We start from the raw sequence: 20,049 nt of genomic DNA on the forward strand, positions 1-20,049 counted from the left end.
TTATCACTTATAAACTGTGCCACCATGAGCAAATTATGATCCTCAAGTTTTCTGTTAAATGGAAACGATATCTACGTTGTATGGACTCTTCAAGGATTAAATAAACTATCAAATGGAAAGTGCTCACTACATTGCCTGGCACACAGGAAGAGCTCAGTGGTAGCTCTTCATTAGCTCAACTTGAGTCTTGTGATTAGTTTCAGTGCCTCCAATCTTGCTCCCCACCCTCACAATCACATTGCTAGCAAAATTCTCTCACCTTTCTCTACTTCTTCATAGCTATCCTGTCTACACATAACCAAACCCAGTCTTAGTAAGTCATCTAACAACTTTAATCTGAGCCCCAGCCTCATTTCCTAGATCCTCTTCTCAGTACTTTACATAGTCCCTGAATACATATTTCATGTACCTGTGCCTTTACATACATACTGTCTAGGACACTGGTCTCTTATCTCTCCAAGCTCTAGTGAACATTCTGTTTAGCATTTCCTAGTTTATCCAAAAATAAATGAATACCATCTCTAGGCATTTATAAATTACTGCTGCACTCATTTCTTGATTTGTCTGTCTCGTTTACTAGCCTGTAAAAAATGTGGAAGCAAGGACTATGTCATCTATTCCTAATATGAAACAACAGTCCCTGGGGTGCAGTAGGTACTCATTAATTACTGGATGGATAAAAGGGAGGGTATTAGGACTGGCCTAATTCCACATCTTCTAAGTAACTTTAAACTGTAGCATCAAGCAATCTGTCGTTTGCTAACATGAGTAAAGTTTCCATGAATGTCAAAATGATCATGGAGGATGGAGGTATTACAGGTTGTTTTCTCTGATGTGAGAAAAAGCAAAACAATGTAAAGTTCTCACAAGTGTAAAGTAAAATACTAGGGAAAAAATTAAAAATTGAGCTATTAATATCTAGAAAATTATAAACTATTTCCTGAATATGCTGGCCCAATGTACCGCAGTCAACAAATAAGGATAACCAAGTCAAATACTTACAAATAGAAAGAACAGGGGTACCTGGGTGGCTCAGTTGGTTCACCTGAATTCAGCTCAAGTCAAGATCCTGGAGTCCTGGGATAGAGTCCCAAGGCGGGCTCCCTGCTCGGCGAAGAGTCTGCCTCTCCCTCTGCTCTTCGCACCCACCCACCCAGCAACCTCGTCTTCTCTCTCAAATAAATAAATAAAAATCCTTAAAAACCAAAACAAAAAAGAAAAGAAAATCTTTTTTGCAAATATTTGTATTTATAATGAATGCTTACTATGTGCCGGGCCTTGTGGTAATCACTTTCTATACAGTATATACATTACTTAATCCTTCCAACAACTATGAACTAGAAATTATCTTGCCTAAGGCACCTGAGCCAGGCGTTAAACCTAATTCTATCTGATCTAAAAGCTTATGCATCAAGTACATCACACTATTGTACCAAGCCACAAAGTTGGCATTTAATCACAAGGTTCAGATAAAAGTAACTAACATATAAGGCTAGATAGACTTCTATGTGAAGAGATAAGGCAATTTAGACTTTCCAAGTTTGCAAAAGTGAGGGAAGATCATCCAACTCTATGAACTCAAAAATGGCAAAGAGCAGTATCAAAACCAGACTCATTTATTAAATCCTTCAACCAGCCAAGAACAAGCTAGACAGAATTGAGGATTGTCTATAAAACAATTCCTATTAAAGAAAAACACTAGATTGGATAGATTTGGGATACCAACCCAGAATGTTATTTCAACAGATCTCACAACGCAGGTTTTAGTTTGATATAAGATTGTGTATTATGTAAATCTCCTTTCCAGGTTATACATGAAGAGGCCAACATTTAGCTTTGAATGCTGTCTGTCCAAGAATCATGGCTCCTTTCACATCTGAGATTTGTAACAATAATCCATTTATGTAAAATGTAGTCCTTTAGGGAGAAAAAACATGTATTTGATTGAGGGTTAGGTATGTATGGATTTGCAGCACTCATTCTTTTAAAAGTCGGACTCCATGCTTTGCTTTGGTACTCATCCACTCAAAAACTCAAGCATCTATCTATCCATGGCAATTTTTAAAAAAGATTTTATTTATTCATTTATTTGTTCAGACACACACACAGAGAGGGGCAGAGACACAGGCAGAGGGAGAAGCAGGCTCCATGCAGGGAGCCCAACGTGGGACTCGATCCCAGGACCCAGGATCACACCCCGGGCTGAAGGCAGCACTAAATCACTGAGCCACCCGGGCTGCCCATATCCATGGCAATTTTATTTTAAAAGTTGCTTTAATGGAGACAAGTTACTATGACATCCAACAAAACTATGAAGTGATTTTTTTTTACCCTTTGAATACCAGCATCTCATGTAGTATAGTAGCAGCAGAACTTACGTAGAGAAAGGCATGGACTTTCAAAGTTCAAACATAAGTTCTTCCCCTTAATGTAAGATAGGGGAAAGTTAATCTTTTTGTACTTACAGTTATCTGCTTCTTTTAATCTAAGGAAAAAACTCAATACTATAAAGCATTTTTAAAATTCATCAAGGACAGTGGGCCTCAACTTTGGATGCACCTTAAAATCACTGGGGATTGAGGGGAGCGGAGATAATGACCCATGCCCAGGCCTGACTCCAAATCATTCTCTCAGTAGGTAGGCCCAGGCATTGAGGGTTTTTTGTTTCTTAAACAGGTCCCCTGGAATTCTAATAAACAAACAGTGTTAAGTTTATGACTTGAAAGGATTCAGTTGCCTATCCTAAGCAAAGACCAACTGTGGACCACAGCTGCTGGTTGTGATGAACACTAGCTGTAGGTCATGTGTCTAGAAATAACCACTGCAGACTCTACCCTGGTGTCTCCTTGCTTGTAATCACTTAAAGTAGAGATAATAGGCTAGAAAAAACAGAGCTTTCTAGGGAGGTGGTTGGTGTGTGTGCTACCCATCCCCTCAAACTGAAAGATGAAAAGCAACTAATGAATGACAGAGAATGACAGTCTCTGTGGTATTCCACTAGATGTGATGTTACCTGGGTGGCTGGTTGCTAAAGACATGAATGATGAGTAGATTCACTGCCAACTTATGCGACAATGAACAGGAAACTGAAAAAGTTAGAGGATGGTCCTCCAGTCATCTGCTTCCTACAACGCCAGTCACAATCATTCCATTGACAAACTATAGGGAAAAAACAAAAATTAGATGTGAGAAATGTATTCAACATAAGTAAAATATAATGGACCTGTGGTACTTTGAGGAAATTCTTCAAGACCAACAAAGAGTCAAAAGATGAACAATAATACTCTAAATCAGATCTAAGCAAACTATGCTAACAGTAAACAATGCTGAGTACATGTTCTCAATACTTCTATTACTGTTATTAATGCATAATTTTTTATTAAGTTAATGAAGGGAAGAATTAGTATTTTGTATTCCATAGTTCAAACTTAAGCATTTGGGAGATGTTATTTACTTCTTTAAATGGTTCCTTTTTCATTTTTAAAGATATCAATCAGCAGTCTAACTACTTGAAAATAGTTTGAAAGATGAAAAGTGGAGCTAGGGCAGCCCCGGTGGCGCAGCGGTTTAGTGCCGCCTGCAGCCCAGGGCGTGATCCTGGAGACCCAGGATCGAGTCCCACGTCAGGCTCTCTGCGTGGAGACTGCTTCTCCCTCTGCCTGTGTCTCTGCCTCTCTTTCTCTCCCTGCATCTCTATGAATAAATAAAATGTTAAAAAAAAAAAAAAAGTGGAGCTAATTTAAGTATTCATAAGTAATGAAGAAACACCAGTGTTTTGGAACAACACTTTAGAAAACCCAGCACCTATCTCAACTGTGATGAAACATCAAGCACTAGGCAATGGACCTGATACACTTGCAGATAAAAGTAAACGAGTGGCAGATTCATAAGAGCTCGTTACGAAACTACAGTAGACTAGAAAGATAACAGAAAGGTGTGGATAAAGGCTTCTTGTTAAGACAATGCACAAGTAACTAGATATAGAAAGCAAATGTAATTATCAGCTGAAAGCAAGCCATGGGGCCCAAATCCTATTCCCCAAATCTCTTTGCTCTTCTGTTTCTAAATGAGATACTTTGTACTTATTGAGACCAAGTTGATTTAGCAACACCAGAATCTTTATGTATCACCAGAAAATTTTCATCACATTCAAGATCACTTTTTCAATTAAAAATTGTACCACTTGTGTGAATACAGAGGTTAAAATAGGCACAAGGCCTAATATAAAAAAAGGTTAAGAACTCCATTACAGTCTTCCTTAGATTGCCATGTATCAACTTTACTTTTGCTACAAGCCACCTTGAAATAAAGTCTATATTGTTTTTGGCACCTAGAACTCAATAGAAAGCATTCAAACATTAAGATTGCAAGCTTGTGTACCATTGGCAATTTATAAAAGTTCTAACTTAAACAGTACCATTTTTTTCTTCTGGTTACTATCAGAAGATGGTGTCATTTCAAAGGCAACTGGAGGGACCCCTGGGTGGCGCAGCGGTTTGGCGCCTGCCTTTGGCCCAGGGTGCGATCCTGGAGACCTGGGATCGAATCCCACGTCGGGCTCCCGGTGCATGGAGCCTGCTTCTCCCTCTGTCTCTCTCTGTGTGTGACTATCATAAATTAAAAAAAAAAAAAAAAAAAGGTTCAAAGGCAACTGGATTAACTGAGGCTGGAAACCCTGAAGACCCACTTTCTACCACACACTGCTCCCTATCCTGCCCATCTTTGTATTGTAAAAGGGGTAGGTCTTTTTTTTTTTTTTTTTTTAAAGAGTAGGTCTTGATGGAGGTAGCAGTGTTAATTAAGCTGTACAACATACAGTATGTAACCAATACTCTTCTGCTTCACTGAAATGAGCATTTTCTCCAAAACCTCCTGCATACTATCAAAACTTAATATCCACCCTGTAGATTGCATACTAAAAGGTGAAAGTGCAATTCAATAAAGAACAATGATCTTTTCCAAAAATGTTTTATTGCTACAAGTAGTGATATTTCTAGTCATCAAAATCGGAACACAACTTAAGATTTCGGCTCCCTATGGGGCAATACAGCCATTTCATGTGACTTTGTTTTAATTTAGGTTTGGCAGTGGATTCAACAAAGTTTAGATAGTAGCTGAATGGAATCAAGAAACCTTGCCTGTAACTTAAAGTGGAGCAGGAGCTAGAACAGGAGACTGCCTACCATCTGACAGGTCAGTCTTTCTTTGAACTCTCAAGAATTATTTAAAAATTTAAGGCTAGTAATTACTCAGACAAGTATACAGGTATCTTATAAGAAAATTTAATACTTCACTTTTTACCTTTTCCCAAACAGATGCTACACATGGCAACTGGAATATTCCTAAAAAATTGTGCAGGAGAGAGACTTCCCTGAATTTATCACCACCTACCTGAAACTAAACCACACTCTTCTGGCCTCTTCTTACAATCACAGCTTTCATTTCGTAGCTCTAACAGCAACACACCATGGGGTACAAACATCACTGGAAAACAAGGTCCTGATAAAACCCACAGAAAAGCTGTTCACTAATATTGGGACTACTTTTAGCCATGCTATTATAGATCACGCTTTATTTTTGTGCATAATAAATACAGAAAAATGTTGAAAATGCATGACTCAACTATCTAATTAAAGCTGAGTAAACTAACCTAGTCAGATTTTAATTTTTAAATGAGAAATGACAAGAGTAGTAAATATAAAGAAAAACAAAAATAACTTTACTTTCCTATGTTAATACAGGTCAAGGGACCCTTTCTTCTGAAAAGGGTTGATAACACCAGTTCTCAGCAATAAACATAAGGCACTTGTTTAGAATACAACATCACTGCATTCCCCCCCCCCCCCACTTGTTTTTCTAACCCTGTTTTCCCCCACAGTATCATTTGGAATTAATAGAGTGAATGAGGCAAATGTGAGATGATCCAGTTGATACTACTCAGAGCAAGACAGTACAGTACAATGTTTTAGGGGTGCTGTCTGGACATAAAATGAACCCATTCAAGGTCCTCTGACACCAGACAATGTATCCACTATCAAGTAAACCTGAAAGAAAATAAAATATTTATTCAATAGTTCCAGTAAAATTGGGTCAGAGTACAATATACACGTTAGGAATTTATCTCCTCACGGGTGGCATCCGCATCAAGAGTTCTGAATATTTATGAATTTTCATTCTAAGACAATCTACATCATTTGAACATCAAGACAAATATATGAATTTCATTTCAATATACAGTAGAGTTTGAACATAATTCACACACACTCCCCCTATTATATGGCTGGTGCCTCCTCCCAACACCTCAGCAGTGGCAGAGGTAGCACTAGTGTTCTTTCCCAACAATGAGAACTTCAGTTGCCACTCATAGGAGAAGTTGAAAAAGTTTTTTTGTTTGTTTTTTTTTGCCATCTGTTAAGATGTTCCTGAGACAGGGCCAGTTAAGAAAACATGACAAAGCACTGGAGTTCAGTTTGTACTTCTCTTTACATCACTAAATCGTTAGACTGGGACGCAGAATGCAGGTCACGTACTATGAAAAGTTGAGTTTAGCACAACTGATCAATCAGTAGAAGGATAAGGTCTCCTGAAAATTCCCTTTAGAATGTATTTCCTATAAACTAAAAGTACCACAAAAGGTCAATTATATATACAATTGACTAATTTACTTAATTTACTCAGATCTTGCAAATGCAATGAGAATACTGAGCATGAGGCCAGTTCTCAGTAGCTAGGTTTAACATTTTAAGGCTCATATTATCTCCATCAAAATTGCAGTTTTCAGTTTTCCTTAAAAATTATGAGTTAGGAACTACATTCATAGTACCTGCCACCATCCTAGCCCTCAATGAAATCTTAATGCAGGAGGAGCAGGACACCTTCACCTGCATTATGGAGTTCCCCTGACATCGGCACTCAGCCCATTCTCAATGCTCCCATCTGAACTAGTTTATAGCACATTACATTGCCTCTGGCTTGCACCTCTGTTTCCACCTGTGTATTTTCACAGAAGCCCAACACAGATTAGTTGAAATATTCACACAACTGTTTTTCAAAACAATTTATTGCATCATATTTGGTACCTTATGTTTGACAACAAAAAGGAAATTACATCTGTAACTGCAGGAAAAAGAAGCTGGTCTGTTATTGAAAAAAAAACCTTGGGCCCTTTAAAAATTACAAAGTCTTGGGCTTGCCTGAAACAACTGAGCAAGAAATATATTCTTAGAAATGTAGGGCTTCAAGTATTACAAACCTGTGACACTGTGGAAAAATTCCAGAGGTATCTAAACTGCAGCACTTTTTTTTCTGCATAACGTGAACAAGGCCTGCTGAGGTTTTTAACTATTAGTCTCTTGATCAGTCATAGAATGGTAGTCAGGAGTTCTGCTCTTTAACTTCAAGCCATGGTAGATTTTCTTTTTTTCACTCTTGGGTGAAAAAATTCATGCGTGCTAATTAGTTGGTGCCACATCACAGTGCATTTGGTTCTTGCATTACAGTTTTAACAAGTTTGGCCAAAACAATGCTGAAAGGTTTGCATTGCTATTTTAGTTCTTCAAGTTTTAGTTAAAATTGAGATTGTTCCAACTGGTTCCTTCAGTTAAAAACTGTGGTACAAGAACACCAAACTGATCATGTACAGTGAATTTTGGAAACACAACAAGCGTATTGAACACCCTCTAGGTTTCTTATAATTCTGCTTGGTATCTATATGTCCCAGCTCTACAACATCAAGCATCTGTTGTAGGTTTCTCTGTAAATAGTGATTCACATTGCATACTTCCTATGGTCAGAATCAACCCCGTAACAAAATCAGTCAGATGCTAAAGCCCCAACAACTCTTTGTGCTCAGTGAAAGAATCCAGTGCTAAAACAGCGTTTATGCTGTCTGAGATATAGTAAAATCTCACAAGACAAATTTTAAAGTAATATTTCTGCCACACACCTGCTTTGTTAGCTGTAACAGCCTCCAGATTTTATATAAATTAGTTAAAAAACATGGGTGGGTAGGTAGGAATAGAATAAGGTATCTTTTTTTAATCCCTCAATTTTAGCAGCTTTTAATTTTTTAAGAAACTGAACCTATATCCTGTAATATGTTAGATATTTTATATATACTTTTTCAGCAGGATAAAAAACGTAAAACACTATTTGAAGGCAAGAACATTTACTCTTCTCATTCTGTGTAAGTTAGAGCAATGCAGCAGGTGCGTGACAAAAATATTATACACTAGATATGGTCCAAAGTCATTCCATTTGCTTGTTTAATGATGTTCAAATTTCATTGGCCAGTTCTTCAGTTTCTGCAGAACTATCTCCATTAACTGTGATCTTCATATCCTCTTCATATCCAGGAGGCATGAAAGCCAAAGCATAAGGGAAAAGCTTATGACAATTTGCTCTATAAACTTCAGCAGCTTCTTTACAGTCTCCTAGGCTACCATCACACAAGGCTTCTAATACCTCCATACATGTCTAAAGAAAGAGAAAAGGTCATGTTATAACTTGTCCAAAAAGAAGTTTTTACTATGAATTCATTAGACATTTCATTATCCACAGATTTTCTAAACAAAAGGCATAGGTACCTATCTAAGATACACAAAAGCATTTTACTTCCACATATACATTCCACAAGAATTACTTTCTTCGGATTTGCAGGGTTAATACAAAAGGATGAGTTATAATATAAACAGGGCCAGGACAAATGTTGGGCAAACAAGGTGTGTAGGGTGCTACATTTAAAGACACATTCAGGGCAGCCCTGGTGGCGCAGCGGTTTAGTGCCGCCTGCAGCCCAGGGTGTGATCCTGGAGACCCGGGATTGAGTCCCATGTCGGGCTCCCTGCATGGAGCCTGTTTCTCCCTCTGCCTGGGTCTCTGCCTCTCTCTCTGTGTGTCTCTCATGAATAAATAAATAAAATCTTAAAAAAAAGTAAAGACACATTCACTCTCAGCAAGTGCTTGACCCCAGGCAGCAACCCTGCCTCAGCCCAGGCTGGCCCTGGGTATAAATGTCAAAATCTCCAAGGTAGTGTCAGTTACTTAAATCTTTTATAGTTTTCTTTTTTAGAGCTTAGAGACAGTTGGCAATATCAAACATTGCTTTTCATCCTTGTATTCAAATTGAAGGTTTTTGTCTACTAAGTGGAAAAGGAGGTCTCCTTATATGCAAGAAAAAAATCTGTTAGTGCAAATTGATTAACTGTTTCAACCAAACCCCTTTGTGGATCTTTTTATATTTTACAGTGATTCATTTTGACTTGCATTTCTCATGTTTTCTTCCTTCATCTTCTCACTTGGAAAATATTATACAGTTGCAGTATATAGTACTCAACAAATTTTGCCAGTCTAGAAATGTTTTAATCTAAATGATGTATTAATTGACAATCAACAAGTCCAATGTTTCTTGAAGATATTTCCTTCATTTGCTACTAAAGGAATATATCAGATGCTTTTTTTATATGGCCAATTATTACAGGAAATAGCGCTATGCCCTTTGTTTTTAGTCTAAACTAGAATACCTATATTGCAAGACACCTATTTTTCTTTTACTCTATTTAATCTCATGTTACAAGTTACAAAATGAGTGCTCTAATTTGATTCCTAGTACATACATGTTCAATATGTCAGAATCTTCAGAGGGGGAACCTGGGTGGTACATAGTTAAGCAATTAACTCCTGGTTTCAGCTGAGGAAGTGATCTCAGAATGGTGATAAAATGCTCTATGAGCAACTCAGCACAAGTCTGCTTAAGATTCTCTTCTCCCTCTGCCCCTCTCCACCCATCCTGCATATGCACATGCACACACTCACAGTACATAAATAAATCCTCAAAAAAAAAAAAAATTCCTCACTGAAACCACTGCTTGCTCAGAAATGCACTGATATGGGGGCACCTTGGTGGCTCAGTCCTGATTTCAGCTCTGTTCACGATCTCAGGGTGGGGAGATGGAGCAGCAAGCCGTGAGGAGTCTGCTTGGGACTCTCCCTCTGCCACTTGTGCATGCACGCACACATGCCCTCTCACTCTCGCTAAAATAATTATCTTTTAAAAATGCACAGATATGAATGAAGTGAAATTTAAAATTAACTATGGAATATATATATTATTTTACTAAAATATATTTCTAGAAAAAAAATATTTTAAGTAACAGATGTGGAACTAGTTCTTGAATGGCAAATAGCCTGCTATGTATGTGTGTGTACACACAGTCCTAAATAAACTTAAGGTAAGGTAAGGTTAGGTTCTGATGTGGACTCATAACAGTTTGGAAATAGTATGCATAAATAACAAAAAAACAATTATTTAGTGAAAATTATTCTCTTTGTGAAGAGAAACAAAGTAGTCAGGTACTCCTTAATAGAGATTATGAAAAAAAAAAAAAAAAGAGGGTGATTATCAAAAACTCTTTACCTGGAGGTTTCTGTTAGTGAGGGATTCATCAAGTGTTGTTGCCAACTCTATAGCTCGCTTCTGACTAGAAGGATCTAAATAATATACCATTTTGGCAGCTAAATGAAAATAAAAAAGACAATTTATTTCAAAGTAAAACCAGCATCTGTTCTTCTATCCATTCAAACATAAGATGGAACATACATGTGCACATAGAGTGTGGTACTTAATTAGAAAAATGGGAATAGCCATTTGAAGCATTGTTTAAAAAAAAAAAAAAAATCCTTGGTGTGTCTGGGTGGCTCAGTTGGTTAAGTGTCTGTCTTCGACCCAGGTCATGATCCTGGGGTCCTGGATTGAGCCCTCCATGTTGGGCTTCTTGCTCAGTAGGGAGCCTGCTTCTTCCTCTTCTTCTGTTGTTCCCCCTGCTTGTGCCCTCTCTCTCTCTCAAATAAATAAAATCTTAAAAAAAAGAAAATCCTGAGATGACAGACCAAAAATAGCCTAACTAGAATTAAGGTAAAAAAAAAAAAAAAAAAAAAAAAAAACTATGAAGAAATACAAATATTCTAGTAATAGTTGTCTTTGTGTTCTGGGACCTTGGATAGTTGTCTTCTTTCTAAAGTTAACCATAGCGGTACACCTGGGTGGCTCAGTGGTTGAGCAATTGTCTGCATTTAGCTCAGGGTACGATCAAGTCCCACATGCTTCTCCCTCTGCCTATGTCTCTGCCTCTCTCTCTGTGTCTCTCATGAATAAATAAATAAAATCTCTGAAATAAAATGAACATAATTTGGGGCTATGTGTAGGGATGGGGGGGGTATGGTTGTAGATACCGAACCCTGGTGGTATGACCAAAAAGCTGAAATCAGAATTCTACCAAGGCATACAAAAGCTGCTGGGCTTCTTAGCCAGGTATTCTAAAAGCATCCTACTAAAAAAAAACACTACCCAAATGGTCCCATCAAGTTGACTTTGGACTGCTACCACAGATGCCTGCCTATGAAACAGTTTCAGGTGTTTTGCATTATATAGTCCAAAGCATGAGAAATCTTATGTAAGTATGAGAAATAGAAGATGATGGTCATATCTAAGTGAATTTTAAGAGCATGTTGAAGGGATAAAGAAAAGAAAAAAAAAAGAAACCTCCTCCCTCCTTCATTATATAGCTAAATGCAGTATACCTGCTTTGTTGTAAAGCCTGTACTGAACCAGGAGAAACTACTGACCTTAATTTTGAGTAATAATTTTGTCTAAAAAATTGAAACATTTATAGGAAGTATATTTAAGCTGCCTGTTTTCCTAAGACTGAAACATGAGATAATCACAATGCCTCTTCCATGTGAAAAATGTGTAATCTCTCACTGATCCATTAAGGTAAAAACTGAAATTGTTTTAGAAGGCTAAGATAAAAAGAAAAAGTGATTACCTGATAATCTGTGTGGCAATGAATCAGAATTCCTTTTCAGAAAAGTTTCATTAAAATTCTTTGGATTCGTTGCTCCAAAAAGACGATTCATTTCTTGTTTTAATACTGTTCTAACTGTATCAGGTAAATCTTTACTTTCACACACTGCTGAACAAATTAAAAAGAAACTTAATTAGCAGTTAGATACTCTGATATTGTTTGCAGAAGTTAAAAAATAATCTACTTAAGGAGTCCAGTGAAACAAAGCAATTATATGTAAATACTAGATGAACCTACTTATAATTCAACACTTAAAGAGCTTAGTATATAAAGGTAAAGAATGTGTGTCAGCAGAACAATCATTTTCTAATGGCATTCAAAGGCATTTCACTGATAAATGATTCCTTTCCAGAAAAAAAAAAAAAACCAGAAAGCAAGATACATAATGAAACATATAGTTCTGTAGCTTCCTAAGGTCCTGGGAACTGCCCCCTTCAACTTTAAATCAAGTCTGTAAAACAGGGGCTTAGATGACACCTACCTGATAAAAAATGTCACAGCATATGCAGTGCTGAAGACAAAAGAATTTTCCTTACCTTCTCTGGCTTCTGTACCCAAGTAAGGTATTACAAAATTTATCAATTTTAAAAGAAAACAATATTGACTTCATTGACCTATATTCGCAGGGGCTATGCAAACTGAGTTATCACTATATAATAAACTCCAAAGGACCACTGTAGTATTTTCCTTTAATGAATACACACTAGTATCACATTCCCAGGCAATGGGATTTTGAGACGGAAAGGCTGACCCCCGCAACCTCAGTGACTGAATATTAGTATGCTTCTTTTCATTATTACTTTGGTATAGAGACAGAGTCTGAAGCTTTGAGCCAGAGAGACCTGGGTATGGATCTAGGCTTGGACAAGTCAGAACCTCTCTGAACTTACTTCCTCATCTGTAAAATTGAGAAGATCCCTAACCTAAAAGGTTAACAGTAAGGAAAACTTATATATGAAAGAGCTAATTATATAATAGCTAAATATATAATTCAATAAATTGTAGTTCTTATTTTTGTCATAGATTGAAAACATATTTTCCTTATGGTTAGCAACTACGGTGGTCGCTTTCAAACATACTGATGAATATGTATCCTATATACATAATTTATTATGTGAAGCAAAACTTGCACAGAACACTAACCCTAATTTTGTGCTACACATCCAAATATTTTCTACTCTATTCTATTTCTGCTTTAGATTTTCAAATGGTAGTGATGACTCACTAAACTGCCTTCATTATCTCACTAATGGATCACTACCTTAAGTTTAAAAAACACTGAACTCTTGAGTAGTAAACATCTGTATGAAACATTCTATACATAATTAATACCTGAATAATTGATTGATACGCCCTTTGTTGGTTAAATAACATTTCTTCTATCAGTCTATAGAATTTGGTGGTTCAATTAAATGAGTTTTTTTTTTTTTTCAATTCAATGAGTTATTAAAGAATTTAGCTTAACCTCCATTATGGCTGTACTTTCAACTTGGTTTTGGCAATTTATCAGTATTTGTTTTTCAGGGGAAGCAGGAGCACAGAGAGAACTTACAGAAAAGTTGGTAAAATAGATTACAGCCAATTACAATGAATATTATGTCAAAAAATCACAGGTTTTCCATAAAATGTTATTTCCATGGGCCTTGTTGGTTTGTATGAAGTGCTTTTTAGACACTATATGCAGGTGGGAAAATAACTGCATAGTCACATTATAGTTGCTTATAGGTGGAAGCTAAGCTTTTCATGTTTTCTATTACCCTCCTTAGATTAAAACAATCTTCCCAGAAAAATCAAAACTGCTTAAAAAAAAAAAGCCCACAGAATTAAAAACATACATATATAACATAGACACACACATACTTGGGATGTATAAAGAGAAAATATAAATATCCCAACTTCCATTAATAGCTATTTCCAAAAACATCTCCTCACTAAGTCACAAAATGTTTGAGGCTGACTCTACTTCCCTACATTATGTAGATTGGACCTGGAATTTCCAGGAAGAAAAAAAAAAAAAAAAATCTACGGCAGTAAACTTAGAATGCTGTATGGAATTCTACATAATGCAATTTTACCTATATCTTTAAGGAAAGAAGCAACCTCAAATGTCACAGATTTGTTAGATAGGCTTTTATTGCTTAAGACTAGTGGGCAGGGGGTAAGAGGAGGAATCAATCTAAAAATCCTTTGAAAAAAAATAAAATAAAAAAAATAAAAATCCTTTGAAAGTGATTAAAACTAGCAAAAACTTATTGAGGTCTCAGAAAATAAAATATACCAGACTAATTATCTTCTTTGCTATCTTCTGATACAATAATTAAGTCTTGTGAATCAAGGAAAAGTAATACTTGATTGAGGGAAGGGAAAAAAAATCTTTTTTATGAGGCTTTTTGATTTGAGTCTTTTGATATCTTAAAATTAAAAATAATGTTTGGGGGACGCCTGGGTGGCTCAGCAGTTAGTTGAGCATCTGCCTTCAGCTCAGGGCATGATCCTGGGTCCAGGATCAAGTCCCACATTGGGCTCCCCATCAAGGAGCCTGCTTCTCCCTCTGCCTATGTCTCTGACTCTGTCTCTCATTAAAAAATAAATAAATAAATGAATGAATGAATGAATGAATGAATGAATGAAATGTTTGGTTAATGCTATTAGCTTTTAAGGAGATTGAATTAATTTGGTAATCATCAACGGTCAAAAGCAACATTGAAAAGGGGGCTGATTTTTAATCAAAAGAGTTACCCTGAGTTCCTAGAGTAGCTGGCATTTTTTATTTTTATTTATTTATTTTATTTTTTATTTTTTATTTTTTTAGCTGGCATTTTTTAAATAATTTGGGTAGAGGGACGCCTGGGCGGCTCAGCGGTTAAGCATCTGTCTTCAGCCAAGGGCGTGATCTTGGAATCCCCCGATCGAGTCCCGTGTTGGGCTCTCTGCATGAAGCCTGCTTCTCCCTCTGCCTGTCTCTGCCTCTGTGTGTGTGTGTCTCTCATTATAAATAAATAAATAAATAAATAAATAAATAAATAAATAAATAAATAAATATTTTTTTAAATTTAAAAGTCATAATTTGGAAAAAAATAAAAGTCATAATTTGGGTAGAAAATGCTCATATTTTGTGTGAGATAAAGACTACTCACTACTGGGTTACAGCACAATGTATTAAGTGATTACCACTCAAAATGGCAAAATAGGTAGATGAGAGTATTAATGCAGTTTTTAGGAGAGAAATGCATAAATACAAAAGAAAAAGAACCTGCAGATAAATGAGTTTGTACAAATGAGAGAGGAAAAGACATAAAATTTATTGTAGAACAACGTGACCAAACAGTGATTTTTAAAAGCATGTAAGGGAATAATAAAACAACTGAATACCTAAGCTCCTACCCTTTACTTAGCACTGAGGAGAAATGTAGTTTAAATTGCTCTAAGTCCTAAAACTTAAAAAAAAAAAAAAAAAAAAGTGAAAAACTTGAAAAGGGTACATACCAAATCATCCTCATAATTAAAAAGAGGAGAAGCTGATCTATATATAGTAATACTAATTACACTGGTAGCATAACAACATTCTCATTTGGAGGTTACTTGTAACCAGCTAAAATGAGTATTTACTTAGAGAAGTTTCTACAATAAAATAGGCACTGAAACATCTTTTTCCCCCATACTTAACTAATATATTAAAGGAATCCTGGGACACCTGGGTGGCTCAGCAGTTGGGCACCTGCCTTCAGCTCAGGGTATGATTCTGGAGTCCTGGGATCGAGTCCCACATTGGGCTCCCTGCATGGAGCCTGCTTCTCTCTCTGCCTATGTCTCTGCTTCTCTCTGTGTCTCTCATGAATAAATAAATAAAATCTTAAAATAAAGTAAAATAAAAAATAAAATTAATCCTGTGGGGTATAATCAAAGATGCTCCTAGTCTATGTCTCTATAGTTTCACAAATATTTTTATACAGTACACACCTGTTCTTAACAAAGGTAATAAGCTGTCTACTCAACTTCTTGAAGGCTTTTTAAAAAGAGTGCATCTTTATCACTCCAAATTATCACTGCTTTAACTGCCTAAATTTAGTCAAAATAAGAATTACTTTGTAACTCTCTTCCTGAGGATGCTGTCAGTTAAACACGTGGAACAATGGCATAGCTTATGGGGACACTAAATAATTCTACTTTTACATCAGGATCACGTAGCATTTGTTCTTCTGAAGTCCATGAGCATTTTAATTCCTGAAACAACTGTTCCAAGAAAACAGTCCTATGTTCATTAATCCACAATTACTGTAAGCAAATATATTTAGATAAGCCACTTTTAATTTCTATTTCAAAGTGAAATCTCTAAATCCATAATTATATTTATTATTTTACTGCCTTTTAGGAAAGAGTTGATTATACAAAATAAAGTGTGTGTATTAATTTTAAAAATAGATTAAATGCACTCCATCCTAACTAAGACTGGATTTTTTTAAAGATTTTATTTATTTATTCATGAGATACACACACACACACACAGAGGCAGAGACACAGGCAGAGGGAGAAGCAGATTCCATGCAGGGAGCCCGACATGGGACTAGATCCCAGGACTACAGGATGACGCCCCAGGCCAAAGGTAGGCGCTAAACCGCCGAGCCACCCAGGGATCCCCCCAAGAATGGATTTAAAACCATTACCTCTGGCCTTCATTTTCTGACTCATGTTTTTTTTTTTTTTTAGATTTATTTATTTATTTATGATAGCCAGAGAGAGAGAGAGAGAGAGAGAGGCAAAGACACAGGAGGAGGGAGAAGCAGGCTCCATGCCAGGAGCCCGATGTGGGACTTGATCCCGGGACTCCAGGATCGCACCCTGGGCCAAAGGCAGGCGCTAAATCGCTGAGCCACCCAGGGATCCCCTGTGACTTATGATTAAAAAAAAAAAATTTTAATACAGTAAGAGACTGAAAGAAAATTTTTTAAATTTTCTCTACATAAAGCAATTCTTTATGCTTTATGGGTGGTTATGCTATTTATTACTTCCAGAATTTAAGAAACTGAAAAACATCTCTATGATTCAGTGTCTTTAACAAGAATCATTTTTTTTTGACCAAGCATAAATATACATAAGATTTTACTTTTTCTTAGAAGTCAAAACAATGTTCTTAATCAGAATAATTTAGCATTTTTCAAAAGACTGATTTGGATGCCTGTTTTAATCTCATTATTTAGATATGTATGGATTCATATGTGGATGGGTATTTAGCAATACAATAGGTAATTTAACAGTATTTGCAGATTGTTCTATTAAGGATTCAATTTTCCCTCTCCAATCAACTTAAAACTCAAAACACTACTACCACTTCACTACAGGAGTACTTTACTCTAAATTTAAAGTTCTTGTAGTAGAAATAAAGAACAATATTCAGATCTGAGCTCTCATTCCTGCTTCATTACTAATTATCTGTGTTACCTTGAATAAGTCATTTAATCTTTTAAGGTCCCAGATTTCTCAACTATAAAATGAAAAATAATTAGCATGAAATTCCACCTTTTAGACTCTTAAAATTCTGTAGTTCTACTTCACATTAAAAGTAATGATAATGGATCTTACTATGAAAATATTTGAAAAGTACAGTAATTGCCTTAAAGGAACAATGGCATAGCTTTTATATCTTTAAACATATATTTAGTAACAAAAATTTTAGCTAGTCAATTTCAAAGATTTTTCCATTTTGGAACAATTTACTAAAAAGCTTTACATAATAAGTATGATTTGAAATTTCAACTTACATGTAACTTTTTAGGAACAGAAAGAAAGGTGATTCTCAAGTATTTGAACTAAACAATTCTATATCAAAATTTCTAGCCTTAAAATAAAGAACTTCATCACAAAGAAACGAACCTTGCTTTTCCCCTTAGCTAATTTAATACAAAACAGTTTTAAAACGATTGAGTTTATGACAAACTTATATAGATCACTTATACAGTCACTATCAACTTCTGTAATCAAATACTTAAGTAATGTAAAACAAAACATACCAGTACTAAAGAGTCGAATCATACACTCATGAAGCCAGGGATGACTAGAATCAATAGCAAATGCCCTCTTTACTGATTGTAGCATCAAAAGAAACTTTTCTATAAAAAGAAAAAGTAAGATATATTTTGATCATTTGATAAAATAAGCTGCCTCCTTTGGAGAACTAAGACCTTACAAATAGAGAAACTAATTTAGAGTCAATCACATCTGAACTGCAACATGAGTGAAGCAATTATGAAGTACAAAAAATTTATATAGCATTCAACAGTATTTGAACTAATGCCATATAAACAAAATTTGAAGCCATTTTATTTCTTAACCTCCTTTAACCAAAATAAAGGGATTTCCCACACTACTTATAAAACTTCCTTGTTTATACTTGAAACTAGCTTCTTTCTTGGGTTTTGTGACATGTGAAAATAGCTTCCCTCCTACTTGACCGTCTTTTCCTAATCAATTCATGGATCCTCTTCCTCCTTGAAAGGTCAGTGTTCACCAAGATTGTTTTCAGTGATTTCTAATATCTTTCTATACCATCCCCACAACTGTACCCCCATGTTTCCCAAGCCTCAGTAATATTTCCACCCACTGAATGGAAATTTCACCTGAGTACTCACTGTACTTTCAAGTCCCATCTATAAACACCTCTTTGTTAAGACTTCCCTAATTTGGTAGCATTCTCCAAATAACAAAATTCAAAGCTCCAGACTCCTCTGATTTCTTTTTCCTTTAATCTTTTTCCAAAACTCAGAAAGCTGAAAATACTGCCATACTTTGTTACTACCCACTTCACACTACTACAGTGAATTCCAAATAGAACACAATCAAGAAGCCAATTGAAAGCAATTTAGATTGCCCTTCTCTACTTTAAACAGAACAGCTTTTTTATATATCAGGATTCCATTTTAAGAATATCTACTGTATGGGGATGCCTGGGTGACTCAGTCGGTTAATTGTCTGACTCTTGATTTCAGCTTAGATCATCATCTCAGGGTTGTGAGATCAAGCCCTGCATCGTGCTCTGTGCTGGGCATGGAACCTGCTTGAGATTCTCTCTTTCCCACTGTCCCCCTACTCCCACATTGCTTGCATATGAAAGAAAGAAGAGAGAGAAAGAAAAAGAAAAAGAAAAAAAAGAAAAGAAAAGAGAAAAAAGAAAAAAAAAGGAAAGAAAGAAAGAGAAAGGGAAGGGGAGCTGTATTAACTGTTGTTCTTTTTTCTTTTTTTTAAAAGATTTTTTTTATTCATGAGAGACACACAGAGAGAGAGGCAGAGACATACACAGAAGGAGAAGCAGGCTCCTCACAGGGAGCCCAATGTGGGATTCAATCCCAGGACCCTGGAATCACGGCCTGAGCCAAAGGCAGACGCTCAACCACTGAGCCACCCAGGCATCCCTTAACTGTTCTTTAAAAGAAAAGTTTCTAAAAAGAAAAGAAAAGAAAAGAAAAGTTTCTGGAACACCTGGCTGACTCAGCAGTTGAGTGTTTGCCTTGGGCTCAGAAGGTGATCCCAGAGTTCCCAGATCGAGGCCCACATCGGGCTCCCTGCGAGGACTGTGCTTCTCCCTCTGCCTGTTGTCTCTGCCTCTCTCGGTCTCTCATGAATAAATAAATAAAATCTTTAATAAAAAAAAAATAAAGTGGAACCTCAACCATGAAAGAAAGAAAGAAAAGTAAAAAAAGAAAGAAAGAAAGAGAGAGAAAGAAAAGAAAAGGAAAGTAGGTAGGTTTCTAAATTACTGGGTTATTATTAAACTTATTTTCCAAATCATAACACAATCATTTTTGGAAAACAGAAATGTCACAGAAAACACTGTAATCACTCAAATCCATCAAGAGCCCATCTGTTATTTTTTTATCTATTTCCCCTTGGACCTTTTCCTATCTTATATACCCATGTAAGTATCTTAATAAAAATTAAAATCAAACTATGGTTTCATGTCCTTTTTTCAAGCAATGCTATATACCAACTTTCCCCCAACATTATTATTAATTACTTTGGATAAACATGATTCTTTAAAGTTTTATTTATTTATTTATTCCTAAGAGACACAGAAAGAGAGGCAGAGACACAGGCAGAGAGAGAAGCAGGTTCCATGCAGGGAGCCTGATGTGGGACTCGACCCCAGGACCCCAGGATCATGACCTGAGCCTGCAGGCAGACCCTCAACCACTGA

The 20,049-nt window shown here is 36.1% G+C and overlaps 1 protein-coding gene and 1 long non-coding RNA gene across 4 annotated transcripts in view; one reads left to right on the forward strand and one right to left on the reverse strand.

Annotated features, from left to right (window-relative positions):
* The window catches only part of LOC140611643 (uncharacterized), a 35,617-nt gene extending 28,192 nt beyond the window's left edge, over positions 1-7,425 (forward strand). Inside the window, exons 2-3 of the long non-coding RNA XR_012012737.1 lie at positions 5,080-5,193; positions 5,316-7,425. This is a non-coding gene — a long non-coding RNA (uncharacterized lncRNA). The remainder of the gene's footprint in view (positions 1-5,079; positions 5,194-5,315) is intronic.
* The window catches only part of NAA15 (N-alpha-acetyltransferase 15, NatA auxiliary subunit), an 83,286-nt gene continuing 68,789 nt past the window's right edge, over positions 5,553-20,049 (reverse strand). For 2 of the 3 annotated variants that reach the window (XM_072788326.1, XM_072788328.1), the window contains exons 17-20: positions 17,870-17,968; positions 11,823-11,969; positions 10,415-10,512; positions 5,553-8,475 (exon numbers count right to left, since the gene is read on the reverse strand). In XM_072788326.1, the coding sequence (XP_072644427.1) occupies positions 8,275-8,475; positions 10,415-10,512; positions 11,823-11,969; positions 17,870-17,968 (545 nt within the window). In that variant the 3' untranslated portion in view covers positions 5,553-8,274. The remainder of the gene's footprint in view (positions 8,476-10,414; positions 10,513-11,822; positions 11,970-17,869; positions 17,969-20,049) is intronic. The other variant, XM_072788327.1, reaches the window with a different exon arrangement.

Source organism: Canis lupus, chromosome 20 (genome assembly GCF_048164855.1).
Source record: "Canis lupus baileyi chromosome 20, mCanLup2.hap1, whole genome shotgun sequence".
In the NCBI taxonomy this organism is placed as follows: domain Eukaryota; kingdom Metazoa; phylum Chordata; class Mammalia; order Carnivora; family Canidae; genus Canis; species Canis lupus.